We start from the raw sequence: 25,378 nt of genomic DNA, 5'->3' as shown, positions 1-25,378 counted from the left end.
ATAGACAACGTAAAGAATTTGTATCATTAATGGAAAAAACTAAGAGTTAATAGATTTCTGGTATAAAAGTGCCAAATTTTCATGGATATAGTAGATCCAAAAAAAATTGAGAACAAACTTTACTGAACATTGAAAAATTGTAAAATAATTGAAAAATTAAGGAAGCAACAGAATCTTATACAACCCAACAAACAGTTACAAAATATTTGAACAAAGTAGTAAGAAATACAATACATAAAATTAATCGGTAGCTAGCAGAGTAACAATAATTTTAACCCTCACATAAGTTTAATAAGGTAAATATTACTTGTGTCAAAAAAATGTCACAGTCAAAACAACACTTAAACTCTACTAATACAGGGTGGTCCAGTTTTAAGTGTCAATCATTCACCATTTGATAGCCAATCAAAAAATAAGTTGACTTGCATTGTGTCATTTTTCTGAAAAACGTTTCCTAAGGAAGATACAGTCGTCCAAATTTCAATTTAAAAAATCGTTTTATAGTTTAAAACTGAACATCCAAGACTTGTGAAAGTCCAAATTTGTACTGAATAGTCTAAAAACTTTTTTACTACTAGGAATGGTCTTATGATTCGCTTTCTCAGACTGCCATCCTGGTTGAGTGTCTGAAATTGGCATTCAAGAACTAAAAAAGTCCGGAAATCAAGACAAAGATTGTATTGTGCATGAAACTAATTTTTTACTACTAAAAATAGTATAAAAGTTTACTTTTAATGCTAGAACTGACCTTACTAGGACTAAAGAGAGTCCAAAAGTATATTTTCAAGACTTTAATTGGTGTACAACTCAATTTTCTGGACTGGACAACAAGTCTAGAAGTAAATTAAATTTTCGGACTATTTTATTTCTAAAAATTAGTTCTCAAGACTATTATTGTAGCATTTGGTACCAAAATTTTTTACTTTTATTACTGAAGAAACTTGACTTTTGGAAATTGATTTGGAATAACTCGATTTTTCAGTCTTAAAAAGCACTAAAAACAGTCTGAATTTCTTAGAGGTGCTACAATTTATTGCACCTATGAGTGTAGAAGTCAATTTAATAGTGAAGAAGCTTGAAATAACATTTTCTAGATTATGGTCAGTGGACAAACTGGCTTTTAGGCCTGATAATTCAAAAACTTTGTAAAGATAGTCTTGAAATTCGATTTGAGGCACTGAAAACCGCCTTAAAACACTAAAAACAGTCTAGTTTATTAAGAAATACCCGAATTTTTAGCACTGAGGTGTCTAGAAGAAGATTTAATAGTGACAAAGCTTCGGATGCCATTTTAAGTCTATGAAGAATGTAAAAATTGTTTTTTAAGTTTGCTATGTCAATAACTTGGTGAAGATAGTCATGAAACTCGATTTTCCAAGCTGAAAGCAGTTTTGAAGCACTAAAAATAGTCCAGAATTCGAAGAAAATGAAAAGCAAAGTAAAAAGCACAAAAAGTTAGTTTTCAAGACAATTTTCATGAATCTAATGTCAATGTCCTGCCTCTAAGACTATTTTCAAGACTAAAATATTGAAATTTGTCTTCAAATTATGAAAACTTACTACAAATGCAAATTTTAAGCTTCTGATGTCACTTTTTATTAGTTCAGTTACATTTTGGGGTTCAAGTCAATTTTTAAGGTTTAAATGTATGAATTTGTAGTAACAAATTCTTGAAATAGTAGTTTTTATGTCTACAAGTCAATTTTTAGTATTAAAGTCTCTCGATTTGCATGAAAACTGGTTACAAACACAACTTTTAAGCTTCTGAAATTTTTATCTTTTCTAATTCAATTTTCAAAACTAAAGTCTTTTAGTTTGTCTGGAAACTATGAAAACTGGCTACAATAATATTTTTTAAACTTCTTAAGTGAATTTTCCGTTTCCAAGACAATTTTTAAGTTGGGTTGGGTTAGTTTTGGGTCTTTGACCGTAATAACGTGTAATAAAGTGCTTGTTCCAAATTTGATCAATATTGCTCCAACGGTCTGACAGTTATGGGAAAAAAAAACGATTTTTTAAACAGAAATTTGAAGGACTGTATTTTCCTTAGGAAAATTACATAATGAATGTCAACTTATTTTTTAATTGGTTATGGATTGGTGAATTATTGACATTTAAAACTGGACTACCCTGTATATTGTACCTTCTTCTTGTACGAGGTTGAGAGAGTTTAACAGTCAATTAAGTCACAAACTTTTCTGTAACTGCTATTGCAATTAAATACGTAAACTCTTTGAATCAGTGATAAATACGACTGGCCACCAAATATCTGGCAAAATTTGATAAAGTTTTCAGTAGACATAAGCTAAAGCTGCATCTAAAAATTAAACCTACCAGTAACGCTTAAAACGTAATTCAGCGCTAAAATCAGTAAACAAATTTGTAATAAATAGTCGTCTGGGGGCATTAAAATTCACATAAAACGACTGAAAACAACAGAGAAATCACAATAACAATTTACCCACTACAAACATGCATTTTCCACAATCTAACACGTGCACTGGGCTAAAATTCAATTAAACCGCTTCGTGCAGCGATGCCGTTATTAAACTTGAACCCATTAGTTTGCACAAAATGGCGCAATAAAATTAGAAAAACAGCGTTCACAATCTTCATCACATCGAAAACGATCCTCCATGCAAAGCGATTAACTCACCTACAACACTTAGAGCAGACGACCATCATGCTTGAGGAAATCTTAAAGAAAAGAAAGGTTGTTCTAAAAATGTCAGTTTGTTTTAATAAAAATTAGTTCTCGTTCGTGTGTTTTCTGTTTTCTACGCACCCAACTCAAACGAGTTTGGGGCATCTACGTAATAAGCAGTGTTGGCTAATGGCCCCGTCAGCCATATAAAAGACACAAGCCAACCCCGTATCATTTCATACCGCACAATGCACGGATTGTTGCAAAAATTCTGAAACCTACCTTTAGTCATATGTTGTCTTGACTGCGGCTCCTTCGGTACTCTCTCATTTCGTAATTGTTGTTTCCGTTAGGATTCTTGGGTTGTGGAGGAGGCGAGGACAACAGCGCCACACTTTCGGGCCGTACCAGAAGCGACTCCATCTCGCTTTCCGCCGCTTCCGCTTTTAGCGAACCCGGTACGGCCCCATTGACGTTAGGCAATTCCTGTTCCACTCTAAAATAACGCAAAACCACATAAATTGAACGACTTAAATCAAATATCATGCAGGTTACTTTAATATCCGTATTTTCTGTATCATTTCCCGAATCTCGTAACGTAAAATTCCAAGGAAGCACAATTTGAGGAAAGCCAAAACGCAGTAACCCAAGATGGCCAATAGGGAAGCCGTTGATCTTAAATACGACAGAAGACGTTCGTCACAGCCACTTGAATGTACCTAATAACAAAATAGATTCCCTTATATTATGTCTCAACAATGGGCCTGTCCCACAATTTTTTTTTATTTCATAATTACAAAGACGGATTGAAAATATTATACCCGTATTTTTTTGTTTTCAAAAATATTAAGTCTAAATAGAAAAAAAATGATGATAAAAACTACATTAATCTCATGTTTAAAACGCCCGCCGCCGGTGACGTACTACACTATTAACCAATCAGCGACAAGAAGTGAAACAGATGGCGTGCAACAGCCAATAAAATCGCCCAGGATTACGTACGTCACATGCGCGCCAAAATAGATCTTTTAAATTTAATGGACAAATTCAAACTAATGTAGGAACATTTACGACCATAATTTTTTCTTCAAGAATATGAAAAATTAGTTTTTTGATCCTATTCTTTCGATTTCAGTCATTAAAACAAAAATTTATGAAATGTGGGATAGGCCCATTCACACTTTCCTTATTTACAATTTTTATAATTAAGAGACTAGCTCTCCTGATTGGTGGAGTTATCTTGGATTCCTCAACTGCTACAGTTTCAATTTTGATTTATGGACGAGTTAGCATAAAAATACAAATTTCGTGATTGGACTAATGGTAAAACCATAATAGTCAGACATTTGAAAACCAGTCAGAATATGCGTTTAACAATTTTAAAGCCAAATCAGAATTGTACTAAAAACGTTGGTAGGTACAATAATTACTGTAATGTAAGTGGTATTAAGAAATTAGACAACCTTCTTCATCTTTTTGTGACATTAACGACATTTTGGTGCTCGTTTAAAGTTTGTAAATATCGTTTTTCTGTTCAGTAAATAGTAAATGTCAAGTTTCATTGGTTGAATGCTCACGTGACTATGACGTTTTCTGACTTGTGGCCAATGGACGTATCTATTTCTCTGATTACTAGTTGGAGATTCCCTCTGCGAACAGACCTCATAAAACAATCACGTGACTTTGAGATTGACGCTTAAAGTTTACATTTGCGTTAAATGGGTAGTTTGTGATTGATCAAAAAAAGCAGCTTTTGGCTTGTTTTTGCTTTTTCTTGACCAATCACAAACCACGAACAGTGAATACTCAAATGCTGCACATGTGAAGCATGATAGTGAATCAAATTTTTAAATAACATTCTTTCATAAACTATTACTGAAACTGCCAATGCTTAAATGCCTATTAAGGAAGAAATAACGTGCTTTGTTTCATGTTAAAAATTGGGTAATTTTTTCCGACACAAAAATTTGTTTGTTCAGGTAAATCAACCTTTTCGTTACCATTTTATAATTAAATCACCACACAACCCAATTTAAACGCAATATTAATTGGGTCAGTATATTTTTGCTATCATGGAGACATATTAGCCTTGATAATTGAATTGGAAAATCGTTCAGTTTTATCGACCTTTAATTACCAATTTTGTTAGTTTACAGTTGATTTTGATTGCCTTTTTACCGTTCATTAATTGCTCAATTAAATACAGCACACTATTCTAATAAAACTGACTGAATGCGAGTTTGATTGATAACGAGTAGTTACTTTTGCACATCTAGTAATGTTGGCAGCGGCCGGCTCAAAACAACAACTGGGGGGCATCTCCCATTTGGTGGTGCCAGTACTGTTGGAGAACTCTTCGGGACCCGTAACTCCGCAACATTCTTCTTCACTTTGTAATCGGTCCCAGAGACTCGTCATGTCACTGTTGGTACCGTATTCTTGGTGGAACTTCATTTTGAGAGCCGGTCGAAGTTCCTAGAAAAAAGTTGTGTTTGGATTTCAGTAAAATACTAATTATGCAACAAATTTAACTTTGTAGTTTAGAAAGAGAGTAGTAAGTACTCGGTTTTGATTGTTGCAAAACTGGGGTCTTTCTTCAAAATAAGATTTCACTTGTCCGTATGTAAATAAACTTTGTGCCAGTGCTAATGGCAGTGAAGTAATAATTGTCCTTTTTTATTACATGGAATTAAGATTAATGAAAATTTGACGTCGTTAACGTATGTCATTTACATTATTATTTTTATTAAAATTTGTCGTACTAAGTTTTAATTGAATAGTACCAAAATGGCGGTGGTTATCCAGTAATCCATGTAGACAGTCTAAGAATAACTCATTTTCAGACAAATCTTTATGGAATTTTCTAAAAAAACTTCCATAGATAACTTATTTCAAACATTCTGTATAGACACACCAGATAACAAAATAAAGTTAATGAATAGGGCTATCAAAGAAATTCCTTGATTTGATGACAAACGTGAATTTCAATTGAATTAATGTCGTCACTTCTCCTGAGACAGAGAGTACCTACTTGTCAGTCAAAATACTTTGAAATTTTCCTCAATACCTTATCTTTTGGCAACCACACCAATGTGATTTAACTATTTTAATGGTTTAAAACTGTATGGTTACACTAACTATTAAACAACATTATCAATATTGCTACCTTGAACAAAGTAATCAATTATGTTTGCAGTCATTGATTGTTTTTCAAATTTATTTTCAACCATAGTTGTTAGTACATTAACTTTTCCTCACTGATATTTATACTAAGTGTAGAACAATTTATTTCAAATTAAAATCCAATTAATAATAAATTGACACTGTGCATGAGAAGTTCGACCTATTAACATGCAAAACGTTCCATTTCTGGTTGATTAAAATTTAACAAACCCAGTAAAAAAAGCGACCCACGGGGTCGTAATATTATGGAAGTAAATCTTTCGCCCAACGTTTTCAGGGTGCCGGTGGGAAATCAAACCGCTTTAAAAATTTCATACAAAAACTACCGGCGTCTTGGTAAAAAAATAAACAGGCTAGCTTAATGAGGTGAAAGTCGATTGCTTTGCTCTGTCCAGATTAGGTGAAACTGCAATTTTAAAACCCTAAAAGTTTAATTATTGATAAGCTCTCCCGGTCTTAATCCGGGAAAGCTGGACCGGATAGGTTGTTATTTAGTTAAACCCCTTGAAAATTTTATAATCCACTTCCAGTGGTTAATTTGTAATGTTCAGATGTAAAAACGAATGTTTTAAGCTGTTTACTGTTAATGATGATGAGTTGTAACTTGTGGATTAATATACGAGTAGAAGTACTTTTTTCTGTTTAGGAAAGTAGGTTGGGATTGTTCGAATAATGCCCTGTTTAAGCAGCATGATGACTCATTTAAGGCATACAAATGGTAAAAGTTATTTTACCATGCAATAAAAAGATACCTTTTGCGTAGAAAACGAAAAACGAGAAAGGGAATTGAATCATAAAAGACGCAACGTTAACCCTTGACCTTTTTGTGCCCTTTCGGGGAAAAAGAGATTTATCCAAACACATTTTCGAAGGAGCAAGTGTATTATACAAATCTCGCGCTTTACGTTTTGGATTTGCGATTGAAAGAATCAACGAGATCCGATTCTCAATATCCGTGTTTTCTTCGATACGACCACAATTGGTTACGCGTTTAACTGACATGATTCGTTTTCAAAATCCACTTTGTCTATCACATTCTTCCGCTGGCTTACCTGACAGATCTTTTCGAAGCGGTAAGCCCAGAATGCACCAATCACCACGTCTCCGAATATCAACACGAGTAGTAACAGCCAATAGGCGTTTAATAGTTTTTCTGATAGTTTCAAGGCTGCCATACATCCTAGGACTTGAAGGGCGCCACCTTGGGTGGCCAGTGCCAAGTAGGCGTAAAGGAAGGACGGCTGATATAACGTTAGTGATGGAATTAAACTTCTGAAATAAAAAAAAGTTGGTTAGTTACTGAAAGAAGAAGATTACTAGAATACTAAGATTTTTAGTTTTTTTGCTAGCAATTTTTTACGGGCAAATGGTCTTTCTAGACCTATACAGGGTGTTTTTAAATAACAGTTCGATATTTTTAAGGTATAATGTCCATATAGACAAGACTTTACTTATCGAACTACAGGGTGTTCAAAATTAATTGTAATAAGCGCCCTCTGCATGTAAGAGCAAAACCAAGATCCAATTTATTTAATGTTATAAATCTCTCAAATACCAAGTTTCGTCCAAATATCAATATTATTCCAAAAATTACTTACTTTTTAACACTGTGTAAGTAAAAGTTGTATTGCCAGTCTTATTTATAGTTCCATAGGGTTAAATTTAACGTCAGAACGAACAAATTGTGCTCCATGGAGCAATAGATACAGCTTACAATGCGATTCTTAAAAGAAACACACCTATTTGGCATTTTATACTTTCAGGTTACTGCTGAGTGACTTTTGACAATTTTGACAGAATGTGAGCTATCATGTGACGCAAGCAAAGTATTAAAGTGTTTCTTAATATCCCAAGTGTCAAATTTTGCTCCATAGTGTTTTAAACGCAACTTACAGTGCTATTCCTCAAATAAAAACATCTATTTGGCTACGTACTAGGTGTAATAAATTATTTTTCCGTCGACCACGTATTAACAGCTTTTTTAATGGACGATAACGGATACAAAATCGTTCATTAATGAGTCCCATTAATGCATGATTTTATCAAAGGCAACCAAATAGGTCTCATAGTATAGTTCCATTCTACTTTATTTGTATTAAACAGAGAGAAATAGACGCATATTATTCAGTTGACATTCACCATTAACGACAGAACCAACTGTCACTGTCATTGTCAAGGGTGCCTATGATTTCGGTTTGCCGTATTGCCTATACAACTGACAATTAGTTTTTTTCAAACTTTTTAGAATAATAAACATTTATTATTAACTACAGTCGACGGAAAAATGTTGTAACCAACTCTTATATTAATGAGCGATTAATAATCTCAATTTAATTAAACCATTTCGATTATTAATCGCTTTCATTAATACACTTGTTGGTTAAATAACTATAATTTTTATACTTTTAGGACTTTTTGAGGAATCGCCCTGTAAATTATAGAACACTTATTAAAAACACTATGTATAAAAATTATCTGGGAACAATAAACAGTTATGTTGGTTTACTTAAGTGTTGGTAAAAATGATTCAAAGCCCTATAGAACACAAAATTAGTTTCGCCAGATAAACAAACATTTATTGTCGGCACTCTGATGGAAATTTAGTTAAGAATAAATTACTTTAGTTATTTCTAGGGAATTTCTAGAGGGTTTTCCGGTGATTTACTACGAATGAATTGAATTCAACGGATTGCATCGTGCATTTTCCTTCTCGATATTTTACAAAAGAAATACAATGAGTGCCAAAATGCAGGAGTTTTCCGCACTTTTAGCTGCTTATACGTCCATATTCAAGCATTTCAGTTTTTCACTGAAAAGTATGGACTTTGTTTTTTGTCTAATCAATAAATACAGAGCTGTTAAAGTTAACTTTAGTCACATTTCAAAACATGGGTGGTATGATGAGACTTGGCAACGTCGCAAATTGTCGTTCGCTGGCTCTAATCTTGGTTTTCTACTGTCAGCGCGCGCGCCAGGCAACCTTGGGAATCCGGAAACCATCGTGTCCTTCCGTCCACCGTCGCATTCTGGCCACGCCTCCGTTTTCCAAGACGCTCGCTAATTTTTAATTTTGTATCCTGGCGCGAGGAGAACAAACTTCACTCGTTTTGTTCCGGTCACTTTGACAGCTAATAACGTCAAAACCAGTCCGATTTCACTAGACTTGATGGTACTCATTTTCGACTAATTTGGGGACGGGGAATCCATTCCAGCTGTCAAAATGACAGTAACTGTCACTCAATTCGAGACACTGGCGATTTCCGGGTTATTTGTGGAGATATCAAAAAAGTGATTTCACCAATGGATTGGGCGCCCCAAAATTAGTCAAAAACCACCCTTCACTCGTTTTGTTTTGATAAAAAACGCTTGAGATGCATTATTGTTAATCTGTCACTTTGACAGCTAATAACGTCAAAACCAGTCCGATTTCACTAGACTTGATGGTACTCATTTTCGACTAATTTGGGGACGGGGAATCCATTCCAGCTGTCAAAATGACAGTAACTGTCACTCAATTCGAGACACTGGCGATTTCCGGGTTATTTGTGGAGATATCAAAAAAGTGATTTAACCAATGGATTGGGCGCCCCAATCCATGGACTCCAAAAGAGCAAACTGTCACAAATGTCACATTATTATCTGTGAGATGTTCTGACTGCACCTTTTGACTTTTTGGGGTAAAGCGTACAAGGTTAACTGCAAATAGTAAGAACCTTCTTTGAAATGGTTTTGTATGTTTTGAGTTCTGTTTAATTGGTGATTTGTGTGAAAGAATTTGACTAATGGGTTTGGTATTAATGTTATTAACGGTAAACTGACCTTCTAAAGTCAAAAACGACTGTTCGAACTGCCGCCATACAGAAAGCAAAGACACCAGCTAAGAGTGCCGTGTTGCATGTGTAGATCCATAGGCGGTAGTAGCGCATGGCCCTGCCGCCAGGACTCTGGGCCCCCGTCGTCGCCGCCCTTCCGTCTGCTCGCCTAAGCGGCATTCGCCTCCGTAGGCCCCCCTCAGCCGTGCCGCCCCAGCCCATCGCCCCCCATGCACCTAAAAAATAATTTAAAACAATTATCAGCTGATGCGCATTACTCAGAAACTGTCAATATTAATCAATAATCAGATACTATCTGTCAAAAGTAATCATTGGTAAGTCTGTCATGGTAAGTATTTTCGTTTCATGATAAGAAATATTATCTTGTCAAGTAGGAGTGGCTAAAGTACCGTCCCGACTATATTTACAGTATAATTTACTGCCATATGCACCGTCGACTTTAAGCTGTGTTTAAGTTAAGTGTGGTTCAGACTGTGTTTCTTTTCATCTTTATTATCACAGTCTGAACCACACTTAACTTAAACTTGGATTAAAGTATGACCTTCTACTACTTTCACACAATACTTGGAAATTCTCAAATTGACGCAACTTCTGCAGAAATAAAAAATGTACTTCAAACTCATTCCATAGTTACCATTGGCTTAAAATTGAGATAGATTGTTATGTGTTTCCTATGCCCTTTTGCCTATCAACCTTGTAATATTATTTTCTTACATTATACAAAGCCCTACAAATTATTTGTCTATCTATTCAACGATGCGAACGTTTATGTCTGAAAATGTGCGTGTCCTGAATTTTTACTACACTCACACACCCTGTATACTTGGAAAGAGGAAGAAAATACCTTTTAATCTTCAAAAAAAAATAAAATGTAGTAGTAAATAAAATCAATTTAAAGAAACAGCCGGTAAAAATTGACAAACATTTTGCTGTCCCATTCTTTTTGACGAGCAGTTTAAATAAAGTATTCGTGAACTTAAAAAATAATGCTACTTTAAGGTAACAAACGGTTTAGAATTTATTCATGTAAACTCACCAAAAAAAAATAAAAAGTGATAACTTTTATTTGAAATACTACAAACTGTCTACTGTCAACGGTCTTGACAAACATTATAAAAAATAGATGAATCTGGAGTCTTTTAAATTATACAGTCTAGAATTATTCCAGTTAATCACTTAGTAATGACTAGCTGTCTGTACATACTTGCACTAAAGACAATCTAAATACTACAAATTTGAGGTTTTGCAAAGCGAGCAATTCTGTTTATCCCGATTCGCAGGAGGTTGTAAAGCGAATTCTGCAGCTGCAGATTTTCATAGCAGGGAAATTAAATTATATAGTGGCATAGGATTTTCGAAGCAGCGGCAGTAAAGCAAAAGCTTATACAGGGTCTACCAAAGTACGTAGTTCTTTAAACTTATGGGACTTTGTTTCCTTTTAAACATTGTTTGTTGTTTTCATTTAGACATTCCACAATTTGATTTTTAAATTTCTTTCTGGTAGAATATCTAAAAATAACTTTTCCTACTTTTAAAAAGACATCTGTCAGTTATCTGTAAAACGTAAAATAGTATATTTCATTACCAGTACAGAAATGAGGATTTTTCCGTGCGCGCGTGACAAATTCCCGTGTGAGGCGCAGCCGAACACGGGAAGTCATGCAAGAACGGAAAATCCATTTCTGGACGAGTAGTATTTTTTATTATACTTAGGTATCTGAAATCAACATAAATAAAAAATATCGCAAAAAATTATTAAGAAAATCGGGAATATTTATTTTTATTTTTAAAACAGTAAAAATGTAAGTACATACAACTCAAATTAACAAAAAAAATACAAGTAGGTAATTCTAAGAAAATTAATTTTGGACAGAACCGTTATTATTAATAGTAATATTTATTGTACAATTCGTATTATTGTTGAGGCTTAATCCCTTTTGCATTTCTTTTTGTTGAACTAAAGACTCTGCTAAAGATGTTGAAGCGGAGTGTTCGTGTGTGCTTTGGTTCTCTTGATTGACTGTTACAGATGTTGTAGTTTCCAAGTTACAAGGGCTAAACAACTTCCGTGATACTTCAATTTTTCTTTGTATGGACTCTTCTATATATCCTTCTGCTACATTGGAAGAAAGCCATCCTCCGTGTCTTTTCAAAGTGAGCAAATCACCGCCGTTTTCCACCAACATGGTTGCCGAAGAGCGCCTTAGCCCATGTCCGGTATATTCTTCGGGATTTTTTAGTTTTAGGTATTTTGCAACAAGTTTTGGAATACCACTGATAGTATGGCACCCAACATGTTGAGCGTAACATCTTTGGTTTCGGTATGCAACAAATAATCTTCTACTCTCCATATGTTTAGGGCGGAGATCTGCGTATTTACGGTAAATTGTACAGGGATCGAATTTGCAATTTTCATTGGTAATGGTAAAACTTCTTGACCTGTGAGTTTTTCCATCTCGTAAGAACACGACAAGGAAACGCCCATTATCTTCCACATCATCTAAACTCAAACGTATTAAATCATCTCTGCGGCATGCACCGAAGATACAAACACTAAAATTACTTTTGCTAGTAGATATTCTCCATCTGAAGCTTCACATAAAAATTTGGTTACTTGTTCTGCTGTAAGAATCTTGGATTTCTTTGGTATATATCCTACAGCTTGTCGTTTCAAAAAAGCAATCGTTTTTGGATATTGATGGTGAGTATTTTCTTTTATTGCCAAACAACTCTTTAACATAGAGAATCGACTCCATAAAGTGGAGGATTTCATAGTGTTGGCTTTTTCAGAAAAATATACTAAAAGAATATCGTCACTCACAATTTTGATTCGTTTCTGAGTCCGCCATTCGGTAAAACTGTTATATTCTTGTTCATATCTCAACCTGGATTTCACTGGTAATAAATCTGCACTCACTTCTGCCGCTCGTTGTAAGATATTTTCGGGAATATCCCGATTTTCTTCACAATCTGAATTCATTTTTGCAAAATGTAATAAATACATAAATACTTAATTTTCACTGACAGAAAATAAAATTTGTCATTAATAAATAAATCGTTGCTATAGACACATTACTCGTTTCTTTTTTTTCTTCGGGTTGCCATAGAATATCTAGTATCATGGATATCTATATTTATTATTAAGCGCACGGAAAGAGGGATCGGGAAAAAATTTCCGTGCGCTGTTCCGAAAATGTCATATTTACTGTATTTTATAAACAGTTGAAAATGTAGTATTTTCTGTTAAGTATAATAAAAATTCCTTTTTAGAATCAATCTGCTTGTACTGGTTTTATTGGATCCGTCAAACTCGATGCGTGCGTCGTTTATCGCCCCCCCACGTAGTAAAACTATTTATAAATCTGAAAGGGGCGGCTGAGTTTCGGGAATAGGAAATTGCCGGGGAAATAATAAAACGTTCAGGCATAATGGCCACTTAAATTCTCCGATCGCGCTCTTCACTATTCGAATTAGTCGCCGAGCAACCCTTTCCCACTATCGAACTGCATTATTCATGATTAAGAAGCAGTTTTGTCTGCGTCGCTTTTCCAAGGCAGCAAAGAAGTCCACTCCACCGTCTAATGGAACTAAATCCTGTTATAGTGGAGGCTCTCGATCAGCGTGTCTGGCACTAAACCAAACATAGTTGCGCCAAATGGTCGGGAAGCAATTTATATTCGAATATTCTGCTATTTGAAAACGTAAATTCCGTTTCGATCCAGTCAGTTTATGAATTGTAAAATCTAACTTGATACGATACGTGTATCGGAATGGGTCGATCAGCTATTGTGAAACAGGGCACGTCCTTGTTCGTCGGAGTCTATTAGATTTAAGTCAGTTTTATGGGATGAGGCAGCAGCTGTAAATCGTAAACGAGATAATCTTCTAGTTTGTCTTTGAGGATCTGATTCGTCTCATCATTACTTTGGAATCAGCGTGCATTGACTTTTAAACTTTTTTGTGCAGAACTAGAAAATTGTTTAGAGCTTGTCTGTCAGGGTCACTAATGATCAACTAAGTAAGTTTTTGCAAACTTACAATTAATTAAACGTATTTTCTACACAATTAATCGGGTGTAATTTTAAATTTTGGCATTAGATAATGAAACCTGTTGTTTTGTTTCCAATTAAGTCCTCCGAATGGGAGCAACAACCGTAAATGACGATCTCAGTCCTTAATGGGCTCGTTTTCCCATTCAAACTAATCAGATTAACCTCACTCCGGGAAACCTACTTCCTACAAGCGAGAGCATACTTGTCCTACTAGCTAATTACACCTTCTCTGCCAGTTTTGCCATCTTTAAGTCTTTTACTAAAGACTCTTTTGTTGTATTCTACTATTTTTAGGTTTGCATCTAATTATTTAAAAACTTTGAAGTCTAGGATTTTTTAAGAGCCTTTGCAATCACTCCTATTTACCATCACTGGAGAAACATTCTAAAGGTTCAACATGCCGTTAAGAAAACTTCAATTTGAGGTTTTCATTTTTATAATGGCGCTTGAACTTACAATCAGCACAGGCAAAAATCACACACTCACAGTGTTGCAACAAACTTTCAGAGGATAGCAAACTCTCTAGCTCAGTCAGTGACAAGTTAATTATACAGGGTGGTCCAGTTTTAAATCTCAATAATAATAATAAAAATAAGTTGACATTTATTATGTCATTTTCCTGAAAAGTGCTTCCTAAGGAAAATACAATCCTTCAAATTTCTGTTTAAAAAATCGTTTTTTTTTTGTCATAACTGTCAGACCGTTGGAGCAATATTGATCAAATTTGGAACAAGCACTTTATTACACGTTATTACGGTCAAAGACCCAAAACTAACCCAACCCAACTTAAAAATTGTATTGGAAACGGAAAATTCACTTAAAAAGTTTAAAAAATATTATTGTAGCCAGTTTTCATAGTTTCCAGACAAACTAAAAGACTTTAGTTTTGAAAATTGAATTAGAAAAGATAATAATTTCAGAAGCTTAAAAAATGTGTTTGTAACCCGTTTTCGTGCAAATCGAGAGACTTTAATACTAAAAATTGACTCGTAGACATAAAAACGACTTTTTCAAGAATTTGTTACTACAAATTCATACATTTAAACCTTAAAAATTGACTTAAATCCCAAAATGTGACTGAACAAATGAAAAGTGACATCAGAAGCTTAAAATTTGCATTTGAAGTAAGTTTTCATAATTTGAAGACAAATTTCAATATTTTAGTCTTGAAAATAGTCTTAGATGCAGGAGATTGACATTAGATTCATGAAAATTGTCTTGAAAACAAACTTTTCGTGCTTTTTACTTTGTTTTTCATTTTCTTCGAATTCTGGACTATTTTTAGTGATTCAAAACTGCTTTCAGCTTGGAAAATCGAGTTTCAAGACTATCTTCACCAAGTTATTGACATAGCAAACTTAAAAAACAATTTTTACATTCTTCATAGACTTAAAATGGCATTTCAAGCTTCGTCACTATTAAATCGACTTCTAGACACCTCAGTGCTAAAAATTCGGGTATTTCTTAATAAACTAGACTGTTTTTAGTGTTTTAAGGCTGTTTTCAGTGCCTCAAATCGAGTTTCAAGACTATCTTTACAAAGTTTTTGACTTATCAGGCTTAAAAGCCAGTGTGTCCACTGACCATAGTCTTGAAAATGTTATTTCAAGCTTCTTCACTATTAAATTGACTTCTACATTCATAGGTGCAATAAATTGTAGCATCTCTAAGAAATTCAGACTGTTTTTAATGCTTTTTAAGACTGAAAAATCAAGTTTAATACTATTTCCAAAAGTCAAGTTTCTTCAGTAATAAAAGTAAAAAAATTTGGTACCAAATGCTACAATAATAGTCTTGAGAACTCATTTTTAGAAATAAAATAGTCCGAAAATTTAATTTACTTCTAGACTTGTTGTCCAGTCCAGAAAATTGAGTTGTACACCAATTAAAGTCTTGAAAATATACTTTTGGACTCTTTAGTCCTAGTAAGGTCCGTTCTAGCATTAAAAGTCAACTTTTATACTACTTTTAGTAGTAAAAAATGAGTTTCATGCACAATACAATCTTTGTCTTGATTTCCGGACTTTTTTTAGTTCTTGAATGCCAGTTTCAGACACTCAACCAGGATGGCAGTCTGAGAAAGCAAATCATAAGACCATTCCTAGTAGTAAAAAAGTTTTTATACTATTCAGTACAAATTTGGACTTTCACAAGTCTTGAATGTTCAGTTTTAAACTATAAAACGATTTTTTAAATTGAAATTTTGAGGACTGTATCTTCCTTAGGAAACCTTTTTCAGAAAAATTACATAATGCAAGTCAACTTATTTTTTGATTAGCTATCACATGGTGAATTATTGACACTTAAAACTGGACCATCCTGTATAAACTTGAGCTGCATCTGACTATAAGGGTAACACGTGTAAAGCCGTGTCATCCGCATTAATTCATCCGGCAACAATTATTATATCGAACCATTTACGCAATAATCTCTAGAGAACTGTTTCTTACGGAAAGCCGTTTTAATTATTTCCTTTCATTGAAGCGGTGCTCGACCGTAAATTCTAGAACTTTGCACTTAATAGTTCTCGGAACAGTTATTAAGTTTCACCAGTTTGAGTTTCTTCCACTCAATTCGACTTTCGCTTTATATTAACTTTCCGGGACAGCTTTTTATTTTATGTCCGGATATTTCGTAAATTTTGTTTATGGATGATTTTGGTAGTGATGATCATCATCCAAACTCGCATTAAAAGTATGTCATAAACAGTGTTGCATTGCTAATTCTCTTGAACAGTCTCACTTGACTTTAATGGAGCACCACACTGTAAACTGAAAATCTTGTATCAATATTCACATATTTCACTGTTGACATCTACATCATGTAGTTCAGAAAAGGCCAAGTGAGATTCAGAAAAAGTCAATCGTAATTCAGAATAACGAACTGCAATTCAGAAACCATGAAATGTAATTCAGAATAGGCAACTGTAAATCAGAAATTTGGAAATTACAGTTCTAAATGGTGATGTGGTAAATTGAGCACATTTCTAAAAAGCTAGGTTAAATGTTGTAAAACTCGATTTCTTCATCACTCTGAATTATTTTTATTGCATCTAAGTACACTTTTCTGGACCCTTTTTCTCGTAAATAAGCAAGTCCGTCCCAGGACTAGTGAGTTCTTAGCAAAAAAAATAAAATATTTATTTAGGTTATAAATTAACGTATATTGGAAGGTTGGTACGATATTAATAAACAAGTGCCTCATGGAATTGGCTTGTGGGTAATAAAGATAGAAAAATGTGGTTTTGCTATAATGATTTATCGTTCGGCTCTGATATGCAATATAGCGATTTTTGATGTATTTTTAATGCAACCTGCGCTGTCTTCGCCACATATAAAAATAAATTATTGCCACAAAACTGAAGTCATTTCGTGAGCTGCAATTTCAACGCTTTTTGTCCTCATAATTCAAGGATATTTTCGTAGTGGGCTGGAATTTTACAACAAGCTTTTGTGAAATCTTGTTCTCAAGGGCTGACCTTAAAGGGTCGATCGATTTTCAGGAGGATGTTACGTTATGTTTAACAAGACTGAAGGATCTTCGAGATCCTCTCGGATATAATTAGAACGAGGCTTTTTTAGAGGGTTAAGTTTATTTTAGTCACAGCAACCCGAGTGGAATTTTGTGACATTATCCTACGACCTGACCTTATTATCCTCGTTCGCATGTAAAACATTCCAGAGAGACTAAATTCCATAAATTCTAGTCCTGTATTCATAAAGTGTAGGAAGAGGACTTGGTAAAATTGAATGATAGGCATCAATTTGCCTCTGTTGATGATCAAGGTTTTTAAATATTAACTTTTCGATTACTTTGCTATGGTTTACGTATTTTAGTCCAGGTGACTTGGGATCTTTCCGCTTGGACTTTATGTCAGACCTGGGGCACAATATAAACTAATATAACAAAGCGACCGTGGCCACATTATGGTGTCTTTCTCGTCGGTCTTTCCTTTTATACCTTGCCCCCAAAAACTTTACGAAGCGGTTAGTCACATAAATAACACCGATAAAGGTGTTTTATCACTTTTTCCTTTCAGTTTAAAAATGAACAAATACCCGATTGGAGACTTTATCGGCAAACTTCGCATTTTATCGAAGTTTTTCGGTTTGTAAAGTTTTTCCGTTCACTTACTTTTCTAATTTAACGATTTACCACCAGCAGAGGTTTTTTTGGACTAAGTTTCTTTAGATACACACGAGACTGATTTAATGCCTGCTGATTTAATTTTCACCTAATTTAAGGTCCTTTGGTATAATTATGCTGTGCATTGGAACCCTTAAGAGACAAAATAAGAATTTGCCAAAAAATACTACAAAATTAGCCAAACTTCGCTTCTCTATCTTTTTATGTTACCGAGGTACTGAATCTCAAAAAGTTTAAAAAACTTATGGAGAGATTCTGATAAAGATTATTTGATCGGGGAACTGTTACGTAATCGGAGAAAAACTAGTCAAGACTGAGCATATTGAGAAACTGTCACGTGATCACAGAAATACAACTAAAAAGTTCTTATTTTTCCATAATAAATATAAAAATTCAATTTTTTTAAAAAAATGTAATAAAGGTTTCGAATAATCTTTGATCCAAATTCCAAGCTTAAAATGTCAACATTTTATGTTAAAAACTAGAAAAATTGGCCCAACCTAACCTAAACTTATAAAAATTTAAAAAATCAAGCTCAAAGTTTTAATCAAAATTTCACAAATAGAAAATTAAAAAAAAAACGATTGTTATTAAAAATTAGTAAAATTGTCCTAACCTAAACCTATAAAAACCAACGAAAATTAAAGTGGTCACTCAAGGGGTCCAAATCAAAAAATAACAAAAGTACAATTAGTGCAATGTTGCCAAGTGATAAAATCTATCTTTTTTGCTATTTAAGGTAGAGCGTTCGTCTCAACGTCATTTTATGCTAAAATTTCCTGGAAAACACGCTGGTGTAGTCGGTTTGACGATATCTTCAAAACTGACAGAGTTAACCACTTTTTTGCAAAAAACTCGAGCTGTGTGATAGGTACGTGAAATCTGACTGCGGATTTGAGATCAGCGACCCCAAATTAGTCAAAAACGAGTGGTCACTCAAAGGGTCCAAGTTAAAAAATAACAAAATTACAGTTTGTACAACGTTGCCAAGTGATAAAATCTAACTTTTTTGTTATTTAAGCTAGAGCATGCGTCTCAACGTCATTTTATGCTAAAATTGCCTGGAAAACACGCTGGTGTAGTCGGTTTGACGATATCTCCAAAACTGACAGAGTTAACCATGTTTTTGCAAAAAACTCTGGCTAGGTGAGAGGTACGTGAATTCTGACTGCGGATTTGGGATCAGCGACCCCAAATTAGTCGAAAACGAGTAGTCACTCAAGAGGTCCAAGTTAAAAAATAACAAACTTAACTAGAACATTAACTTAAAAAAAAAACTATAAACGTATAATTTTTCATTAAATTGAACGAAAATGAATAGTAAAATTAGTAAAATAAAAGCCTTTGTTTGCAAAGATGATTAAAAGTGTATTCTCTTAACTGAGAAATCATATATGTATACAGTTATGATTTTTTGATTTAAATATTTTTTTTTGAAAAATAAAATGAGTGCGGAAAAGTAAATTTAAAAAAACATGTGCGGTAGAGTTACTTTTCCGCACTCATTTTTTCTTCGCTTAAACATCTCATAAAAAGATTGGTGAAACTGGATATTTTTGCTTTACACATATACATTTCAAAATTGCAGGTTTATTATTCATTTATTGTAAATTAATCTTGCAATGCGGAAAAGTGCACTTTACCGCAGCCGAGTAGGAAAAAATTATTAAATTGAAAAAGTTGCACGAGTTGAAGATGATCGTTATTAAAAATGAGTAAACCTCAAAGTTTCAATCAAAATGTAGCAAATGGAGAATTAAGAAAACTGTCACGTATCCATGCAAATCCATTTATGTCAAAATACTCACTTATAAATACATAGAATGTAATTTATTATTTTGGAAAAGGTCACGTGACCTAGAAAAACTAAGAAAGTGATCGCAAAAACTTATTATAATTTTTTTTTTCAACTTGAAATTGTGTTTTTTTTTTTTGGAAACAAAATGAATCTGTAAAAACTGAAACTTCTTTTTCTAGTTTTCCTAAAATAAAGAATAATAATAAAAATTGGTATGATATGAATAAAATCGCGTGTTTTATGAGTCAAAAGACTATTTTCGCTGTCAGAAAAGTTCCAGGAAAAATACCGCTTTACTCGGAACTTTTACACTACACCCGTCTACAATTTAATAATATATTCCACCACCTAAATTTCCACTTTTTAGCCGATTTGCGAAGCGGCAACTTCTATTACGTTCCAGTTTCATTTCGTGCAACTTTTCTGTTTTCAATAAGTCGATTGACGAAAAAGACACGAAAAGGGCATTTCGTTTGTTTCTAATGGCGACAGCTTAAAAGCCAAACTATACGCAGCCCGTCTGCTAATTAGCTGAAAGAACTTTGTTATATAAAAATTTATCGAGACGCCCTTTTGTGTTGGTGAACAATAATGAAACTTTTCAAGTTGGCGGAATAAAAGGCTTGAGCCGGGCAAAACGTATTAATTAAATCTAGCCGAACTGTGCAACGGACATGAAAAGTAAGCCCTTTGAGTCTTTAAATGGGACTTCTGGTCCAGATCGCTTTTGTGCACTTGTTCGTATTTGTACTAAGCGAAGCGAACAAAACTGACTTAATTCATTGACGTTGGTTAGATTGCAGTTATTTTTATAACTTTATTCACTTCCAAGATTGTATTGTTTTACACCCAAGGACTTCTCTAGCAACTTTTGGGAGAAAGTATATAGGTAATCAAATCAAATTGGAATGACGTCACATTGCATCGTCACACTAGAAAAAGAAGTTTGTTATTTTGCGCTTTAAATAACACTAACAAACACCATTTAGAACGTTAACTGTAAAAACGGTTAATTTTGCATAAGTGTTTGATATTCAGTGGGTAAATTAAACATGAAGTCGTCATAAACTGGAAGTTTACGGCAATTTTGCGGCCAATTGTTATTGTAAAATGTGTGTTTTCAGGGAGCTGTAAAAACTTGAGAGCGTTTCGTATACGGGACACTCTTTAATGCGACAAAGTTTTACGGTTGTTTTCCAGATTCCTTGATAATTAAAATAATAGAAGAAACACACCAAAAAAAAAAGGGCTGTAAAAACTCAAACTAAGGACTGTAAAGTTGAGAAAAACAAAAGTGAATATGAAAGAGAAATAACAAAGTAAAAATTCATCTATTTAGTATCAAGACAACCTTTTTTACATACAAGACAACTTAACACTCACTAAATTAGAACCAGACTAGATTTGGTGCGTGTTAACTTCCTCAGTAAACTCCAGAATGTCCAAGGATACGTATTGAGTTGGTTTACCATTTTTTCCATGCACCAGCACCGCCCCATCCTCCGGGGCCGCCCCAGCTTCCGGCACCGCCCCAACCCCCGGCACCACCATTGCCACTCCATCCACCAGCTCCCCAACCACCTGGTGCAGCCCTAGGTCTGGGCTCGGCCAAGACGACACATACAGCCACAAGGGCAACAACCACAAAAAGTAAAAACTTCATTATTACAAACGGTTTGATTGACCGATCGGTTATGTTCTAAGGGTTGGTAGCAGTTGGTATTTATATTGCTGGTTGTAAAATTTAAATTTTTACCCCCTTTTCTGATTTGCCTGGTTAATTATAGACCATTTATATTATTAGCATTCTAATTATAGGTTACGTGATTTCTTTAAAAAATTTCAGGTTGGAAAAGTAGGATTGTGCGGTATTATGCTAAAAAAAACCTATTGCAGATACAATAAATCTCAGACTTTTGTACTAGGCACCGCTAATTTGCGATTAGCATTCATAGTGGGACATTTGCATATTGCTTTGTTTTTTCTACGCCAATCCGATCGAGGACTATTTTACATTAGCAAAAAGCTTTTTTATCTATGATACAACACGTTTATGTTTGTTTATTAATTAAACTAGATTTTATGGAAAAATATCGTTAAAAAGCTAGTAAGGCAGCTTCAAGGCACTCTGATAGCAAGGACTGAAAATGACAGGATTTCCATAGCCTGCGGATTGTAATTCGAAGTTAGCTTAATCGAAATATCGGTATTGTAGATGAGAGATTGAAATTTCTGAAATACGTCCATCATACTAACTGTAATTTAGCCCAATCCATAAAGTGGCACATGTCTTACAGGAAAAAACAAACAAACTTTAAGTCGTTGCTATTTATTAAAAAAGTCATTTGGTGACCAGTTTTGGTACAATTTCCTTCATCAGACAAGACAACAATTTTATTTTACCTTGATTGGGAAAATGCAAACTGACCAGAAATTTACAAGATATTTTTTGAGAGTTTCTAACGTGTAAAACCGTCTTAAGATTAGATTAAGAAAAAATTGAGAAATGTGAAATGCACTATAGACTGTAAAACGTTCTGATAATGATGACACTGCAGCAAGTAGAAAATGTACCTTATGAAAAGTGCCATAAATCAGAAAGAACTTAAAAATGTATAAGTTAAACCTTTCTGAAGATAATCTTACTATTGCAAAAATGATGAAACTTACTTCTTATTATTGAAGATATTGAAAAAATTGAGTTGAAACTTGAAGAATATCTGGGTGTTAGGTTAATAACAAAAACCGAGTTATAATTGCTATTTTATGAAAATTACTCACTCATATTATATGTGAGGGGTCAGCTTCTTCTAGTGTGTATCAAAAAATTTTTTTAACTGTTTCTTCCTTCTTTTTACTTTCCTTAATCTTAATTATCCCTCATCGTAAAATACAAATTCTCTGATTGTCTGAAAATTCTGAATTTCTCAGATCTGTTAGTCAGTTTTAATATCAGCCATTTATATTATTTCTGCTGTTAATATAATATTTTTTGACAAAAGAAAGAATTACCTTGTGAGAAGCTACCAATTGGTAAAATAATAAATACGTCAGCGTAACGTAACCTACTCAGTTTGTTTACGAGTCAAGTTTTTATTTAAAGTTTCGTATTATTTACTGCTATTGCATTACAAAGTATTGGCCCATAAACCTTTAGAATTTCCGTATTCCGGGCAGTTAAACCATTTTTTATTCAACTCCCCTCTTTCCTCACACACGCCTATAATTTTACACACGTACACAAACTTGAGAACAATAACCACAACTAAAGGCTGATGAAATCCTTCCCCATATTGAATCACATATAGCGGTTAGAATGGGGGCGGCCTTTGGTACCCTTTAATATAAATACCCGGCCTGACTTAACCTAAAACTATACCCAATTGTTCCTACAGTACCAGAAACAGCAGTTTTCTAACAAACAAGATGAAATTCTTGATCTTCGCCCTCGTCGTTGTCCTGGCCGTTGCCTCGGCCTACGCTGGTATCATCGGCCATGGAGCCATCCTGACTCCTACTGTGGCGGTGGCCCATCCTGCTATTATCACTCCTCACGTGGCTACCATTGGGATTGGTCATGTTGGTCTGATTCATGGTTAATTTAAAACTGAAAGTTTTGTGAATTTTATTGCCCAAATTTAAAAATTTGTATGATTTTGTTGGTTAGGCAAATAATGCAAATTTTTTTATTTTGTCAATAATTTTAAGTGTAATTTGACGATTTTTTGTATGCATCTTGAATTTTCTTATTTTTGGCAAAATATAAGTAAGGCACACAGACAATTTTGTGTGTTCTTTTTTACAGAGAGTTTCTTGGTTTTAGTATAATTGGAATCAATATCAATATCAAAAAACTTCTTACAAGTTTTTTGTTTATTACAATATTTTTAGTTGTTGTCACAACGTAATTAACATGCAGCAAGTTTAAAAAATCACTAATGTTGTGTTATTCACACAAAATATTAATTTGTGCACACTTAAATTACTATTAATGGCGTTTAGAACTTAACACAAAGCATGATTAAACCAAACTGGATGCGTATTCTTCAAACGAGGGAAGAGAATTATCAAGAGAAAGACCTGTAGAATGTGACAGGAATCTGCCATTGTCAGCTTCTTCTGTCACATTCTATCAACACTTCTCTTGAGAATTCCGTTCCCTGCTTTCAAGAATAGGCTCCTTGGAGGGAGGGGCAAAGTATGTAAAAACCAAAGAGTTTTGTTTTTTGAAAATATCGATTTTTAAGTAATTTAATTGAAGAATTCCTATCTTAGTAGCCTGTCAAAATTTCAAACTATATCTGTCCATTTTTCCTTTGGCAATATTTTGAAAACACCAGAAAAATATGTCAAAATTGCCAAAGAGATTATCTACAGAAGATTTAGCGTTTTGTTAAGAAGACATTTGGAGAAGGTCTTGTATCTGTTTGAAGGTGCTTTTTAGAACCTTTTTTTTTTAGAGTAACACAGCAAAACATCCAAAAACCGCTGAAGATAAGGATTTACTCTAACACGAGCAAAACGAATTACGTCAAAATTACTTGGATACGATACTGCAAGACTTTTAAAAGAACTTTGTAAATATGACTTTTGCTGAATAACCAATCAATGAAAAACTTTGGCAAGAGAGTATAGAAGCCTTAAAACAAAATCATCTGAAGATAGCTTACCACGATAAGTAAAATACCTGAACTCTGCTGAAAATGGTTCCTGGAAGAAGAAATACATCTTTTCCAAAAGGTTGGAAATCCTTTAAAAAGAAGTCAGGAAGATTTGAGTTTGTTGAAGCACGTAAAACCTATTCAAGTATTTTTGCGACCGCTTAAATGTATTAAAATCCTTTAACAAAGATGAATCTAAAATTTTCAAACAAAGAAAACACAAAAAAATGCTGTGTGCCTTATTATATTTTAAAAATCCAAAAACATCAAAATTTCCAATTCGGGTTTACCAAATGGTACCATGTCCAAGACCAACAGCACCATGTCCATGTCCAATGACAGTTCCGTGTCCCAAAACAGCTGGATGGGCCACAGCAACAGCGGGCGCAGTTAAAACAGCTCCGTGTCCAGCCAAAAGACCAGCATGAGCCATGGTAACGGACAAAACGACCAAAAAGGCGAAAACCAGGAATTTCATCTTTTGCTTTGTCTTCTTACACTTTGAGAGACAATTATGAATATTCATTAGATGTGCTGATTATTTATATCATGCAAAAGGACCGGCCAAACCGCAGAAACAGTGGCGTGACCTTTTTTAAAGGGCTGAGACAGGGTGGAGTACAATTAAATTTTTTAAGGGGCGCCTATGAGTACGTTCTATATGGTTGGTTTCGTTTTTATGCAAACCATTTTATTTTTCTGCAATGTAGTATTGATTTACTACAATGCACAAGACGTATTAGGTTACTAGTTACTAAAGAAACGTTGAATGTCGTTACCTGATAACTTGTTTTCACTTTAAGAAAAATGGGTATTGGGAAATATGATGCAATTCATTTTGCTTTGTCGTCATTATTGTTGTTCTAGGGCATTATTCGTTTAAGTCACCTAATTTGAATGAATTTTAATTGAGAAATAATTCTATTTATCTCTAACAAGGTTTAAGTTAAGTTAGGTGAGTTATGGTTAGTTGGATATTTTGTAAACACCTTAGTTAAAACGTTCATTTCTTCAGGATTCTTTCTATATTGTAATGTTAATGATTTATGGTGAATGCACTA

General features: G+C 34.0%; 2 protein-coding genes across 4 annotated transcripts in view; one reads left to right on the top strand and one right to left on the bottom strand.

Annotated features, from left to right (window-relative positions):
- The window catches only part of LOC145724958 (uncharacterized), a 112,528-nt gene that overhangs the window by 7,878 nt on the left and 79,272 nt on the right, over positions 1–25,378 (top strand). The window lies entirely within an intron of this gene.
- LOC145724959 (tetraspanin-1-like) overlaps positions 1–25,378 on the bottom strand; it is a 97,675-nt gene that overhangs the window by 3,084 nt on the left and 69,213 nt on the right. Inside the window, exons 2-8 of one of the 3 annotated variants that reach the window (XM_081973472.1) lie at positions 9,647–9,875; positions 6,880–7,099; positions 4,907–5,119; positions 4,222–4,293; positions 3,200–3,363; positions 2,927–3,140; positions 2,657–2,697 (exon numbers count right to left, since the gene is read on the bottom strand). In XM_081973472.1, the coding sequence (XP_081829598.1) occupies positions 2,933–3,140; positions 3,200–3,363; positions 4,222–4,293; positions 4,907–5,119; positions 6,880–7,099; positions 9,647–9,861 (1,092 nt within the window). In that variant the 5' untranslated portion in view covers positions 9,862–9,875 and the 3' untranslated portion in view covers positions 2,657–2,697; positions 2,927–2,932. The remainder of the gene's footprint in view (positions 1–2,656; positions 2,698–2,926; positions 3,141–3,199; positions 3,364–4,221; positions 4,294–4,906; positions 5,120–6,879; positions 7,100–9,646; positions 9,876–25,378) is intronic. The other 2 variants (XM_081973471.1, XM_081973473.1) reach the window with 2 other exon arrangements.

The sequence above is a fragment of the Ips typographus genome, linkage group LG2 (genome assembly GCF_016097725.1).
Source record: "Ips typographus isolate SLU linkage group LG2, UJ_Ityp_2.0, whole genome shotgun sequence".
NCBI lineage: Eukaryota > Metazoa > Arthropoda > Insecta > Coleoptera > Curculionidae > Ips > Ips typographus.
The sequence above is the reverse complement of the archived record's forward strand: the minus strand, read 5'-3'. Positions and strand labels throughout refer to the sequence as shown.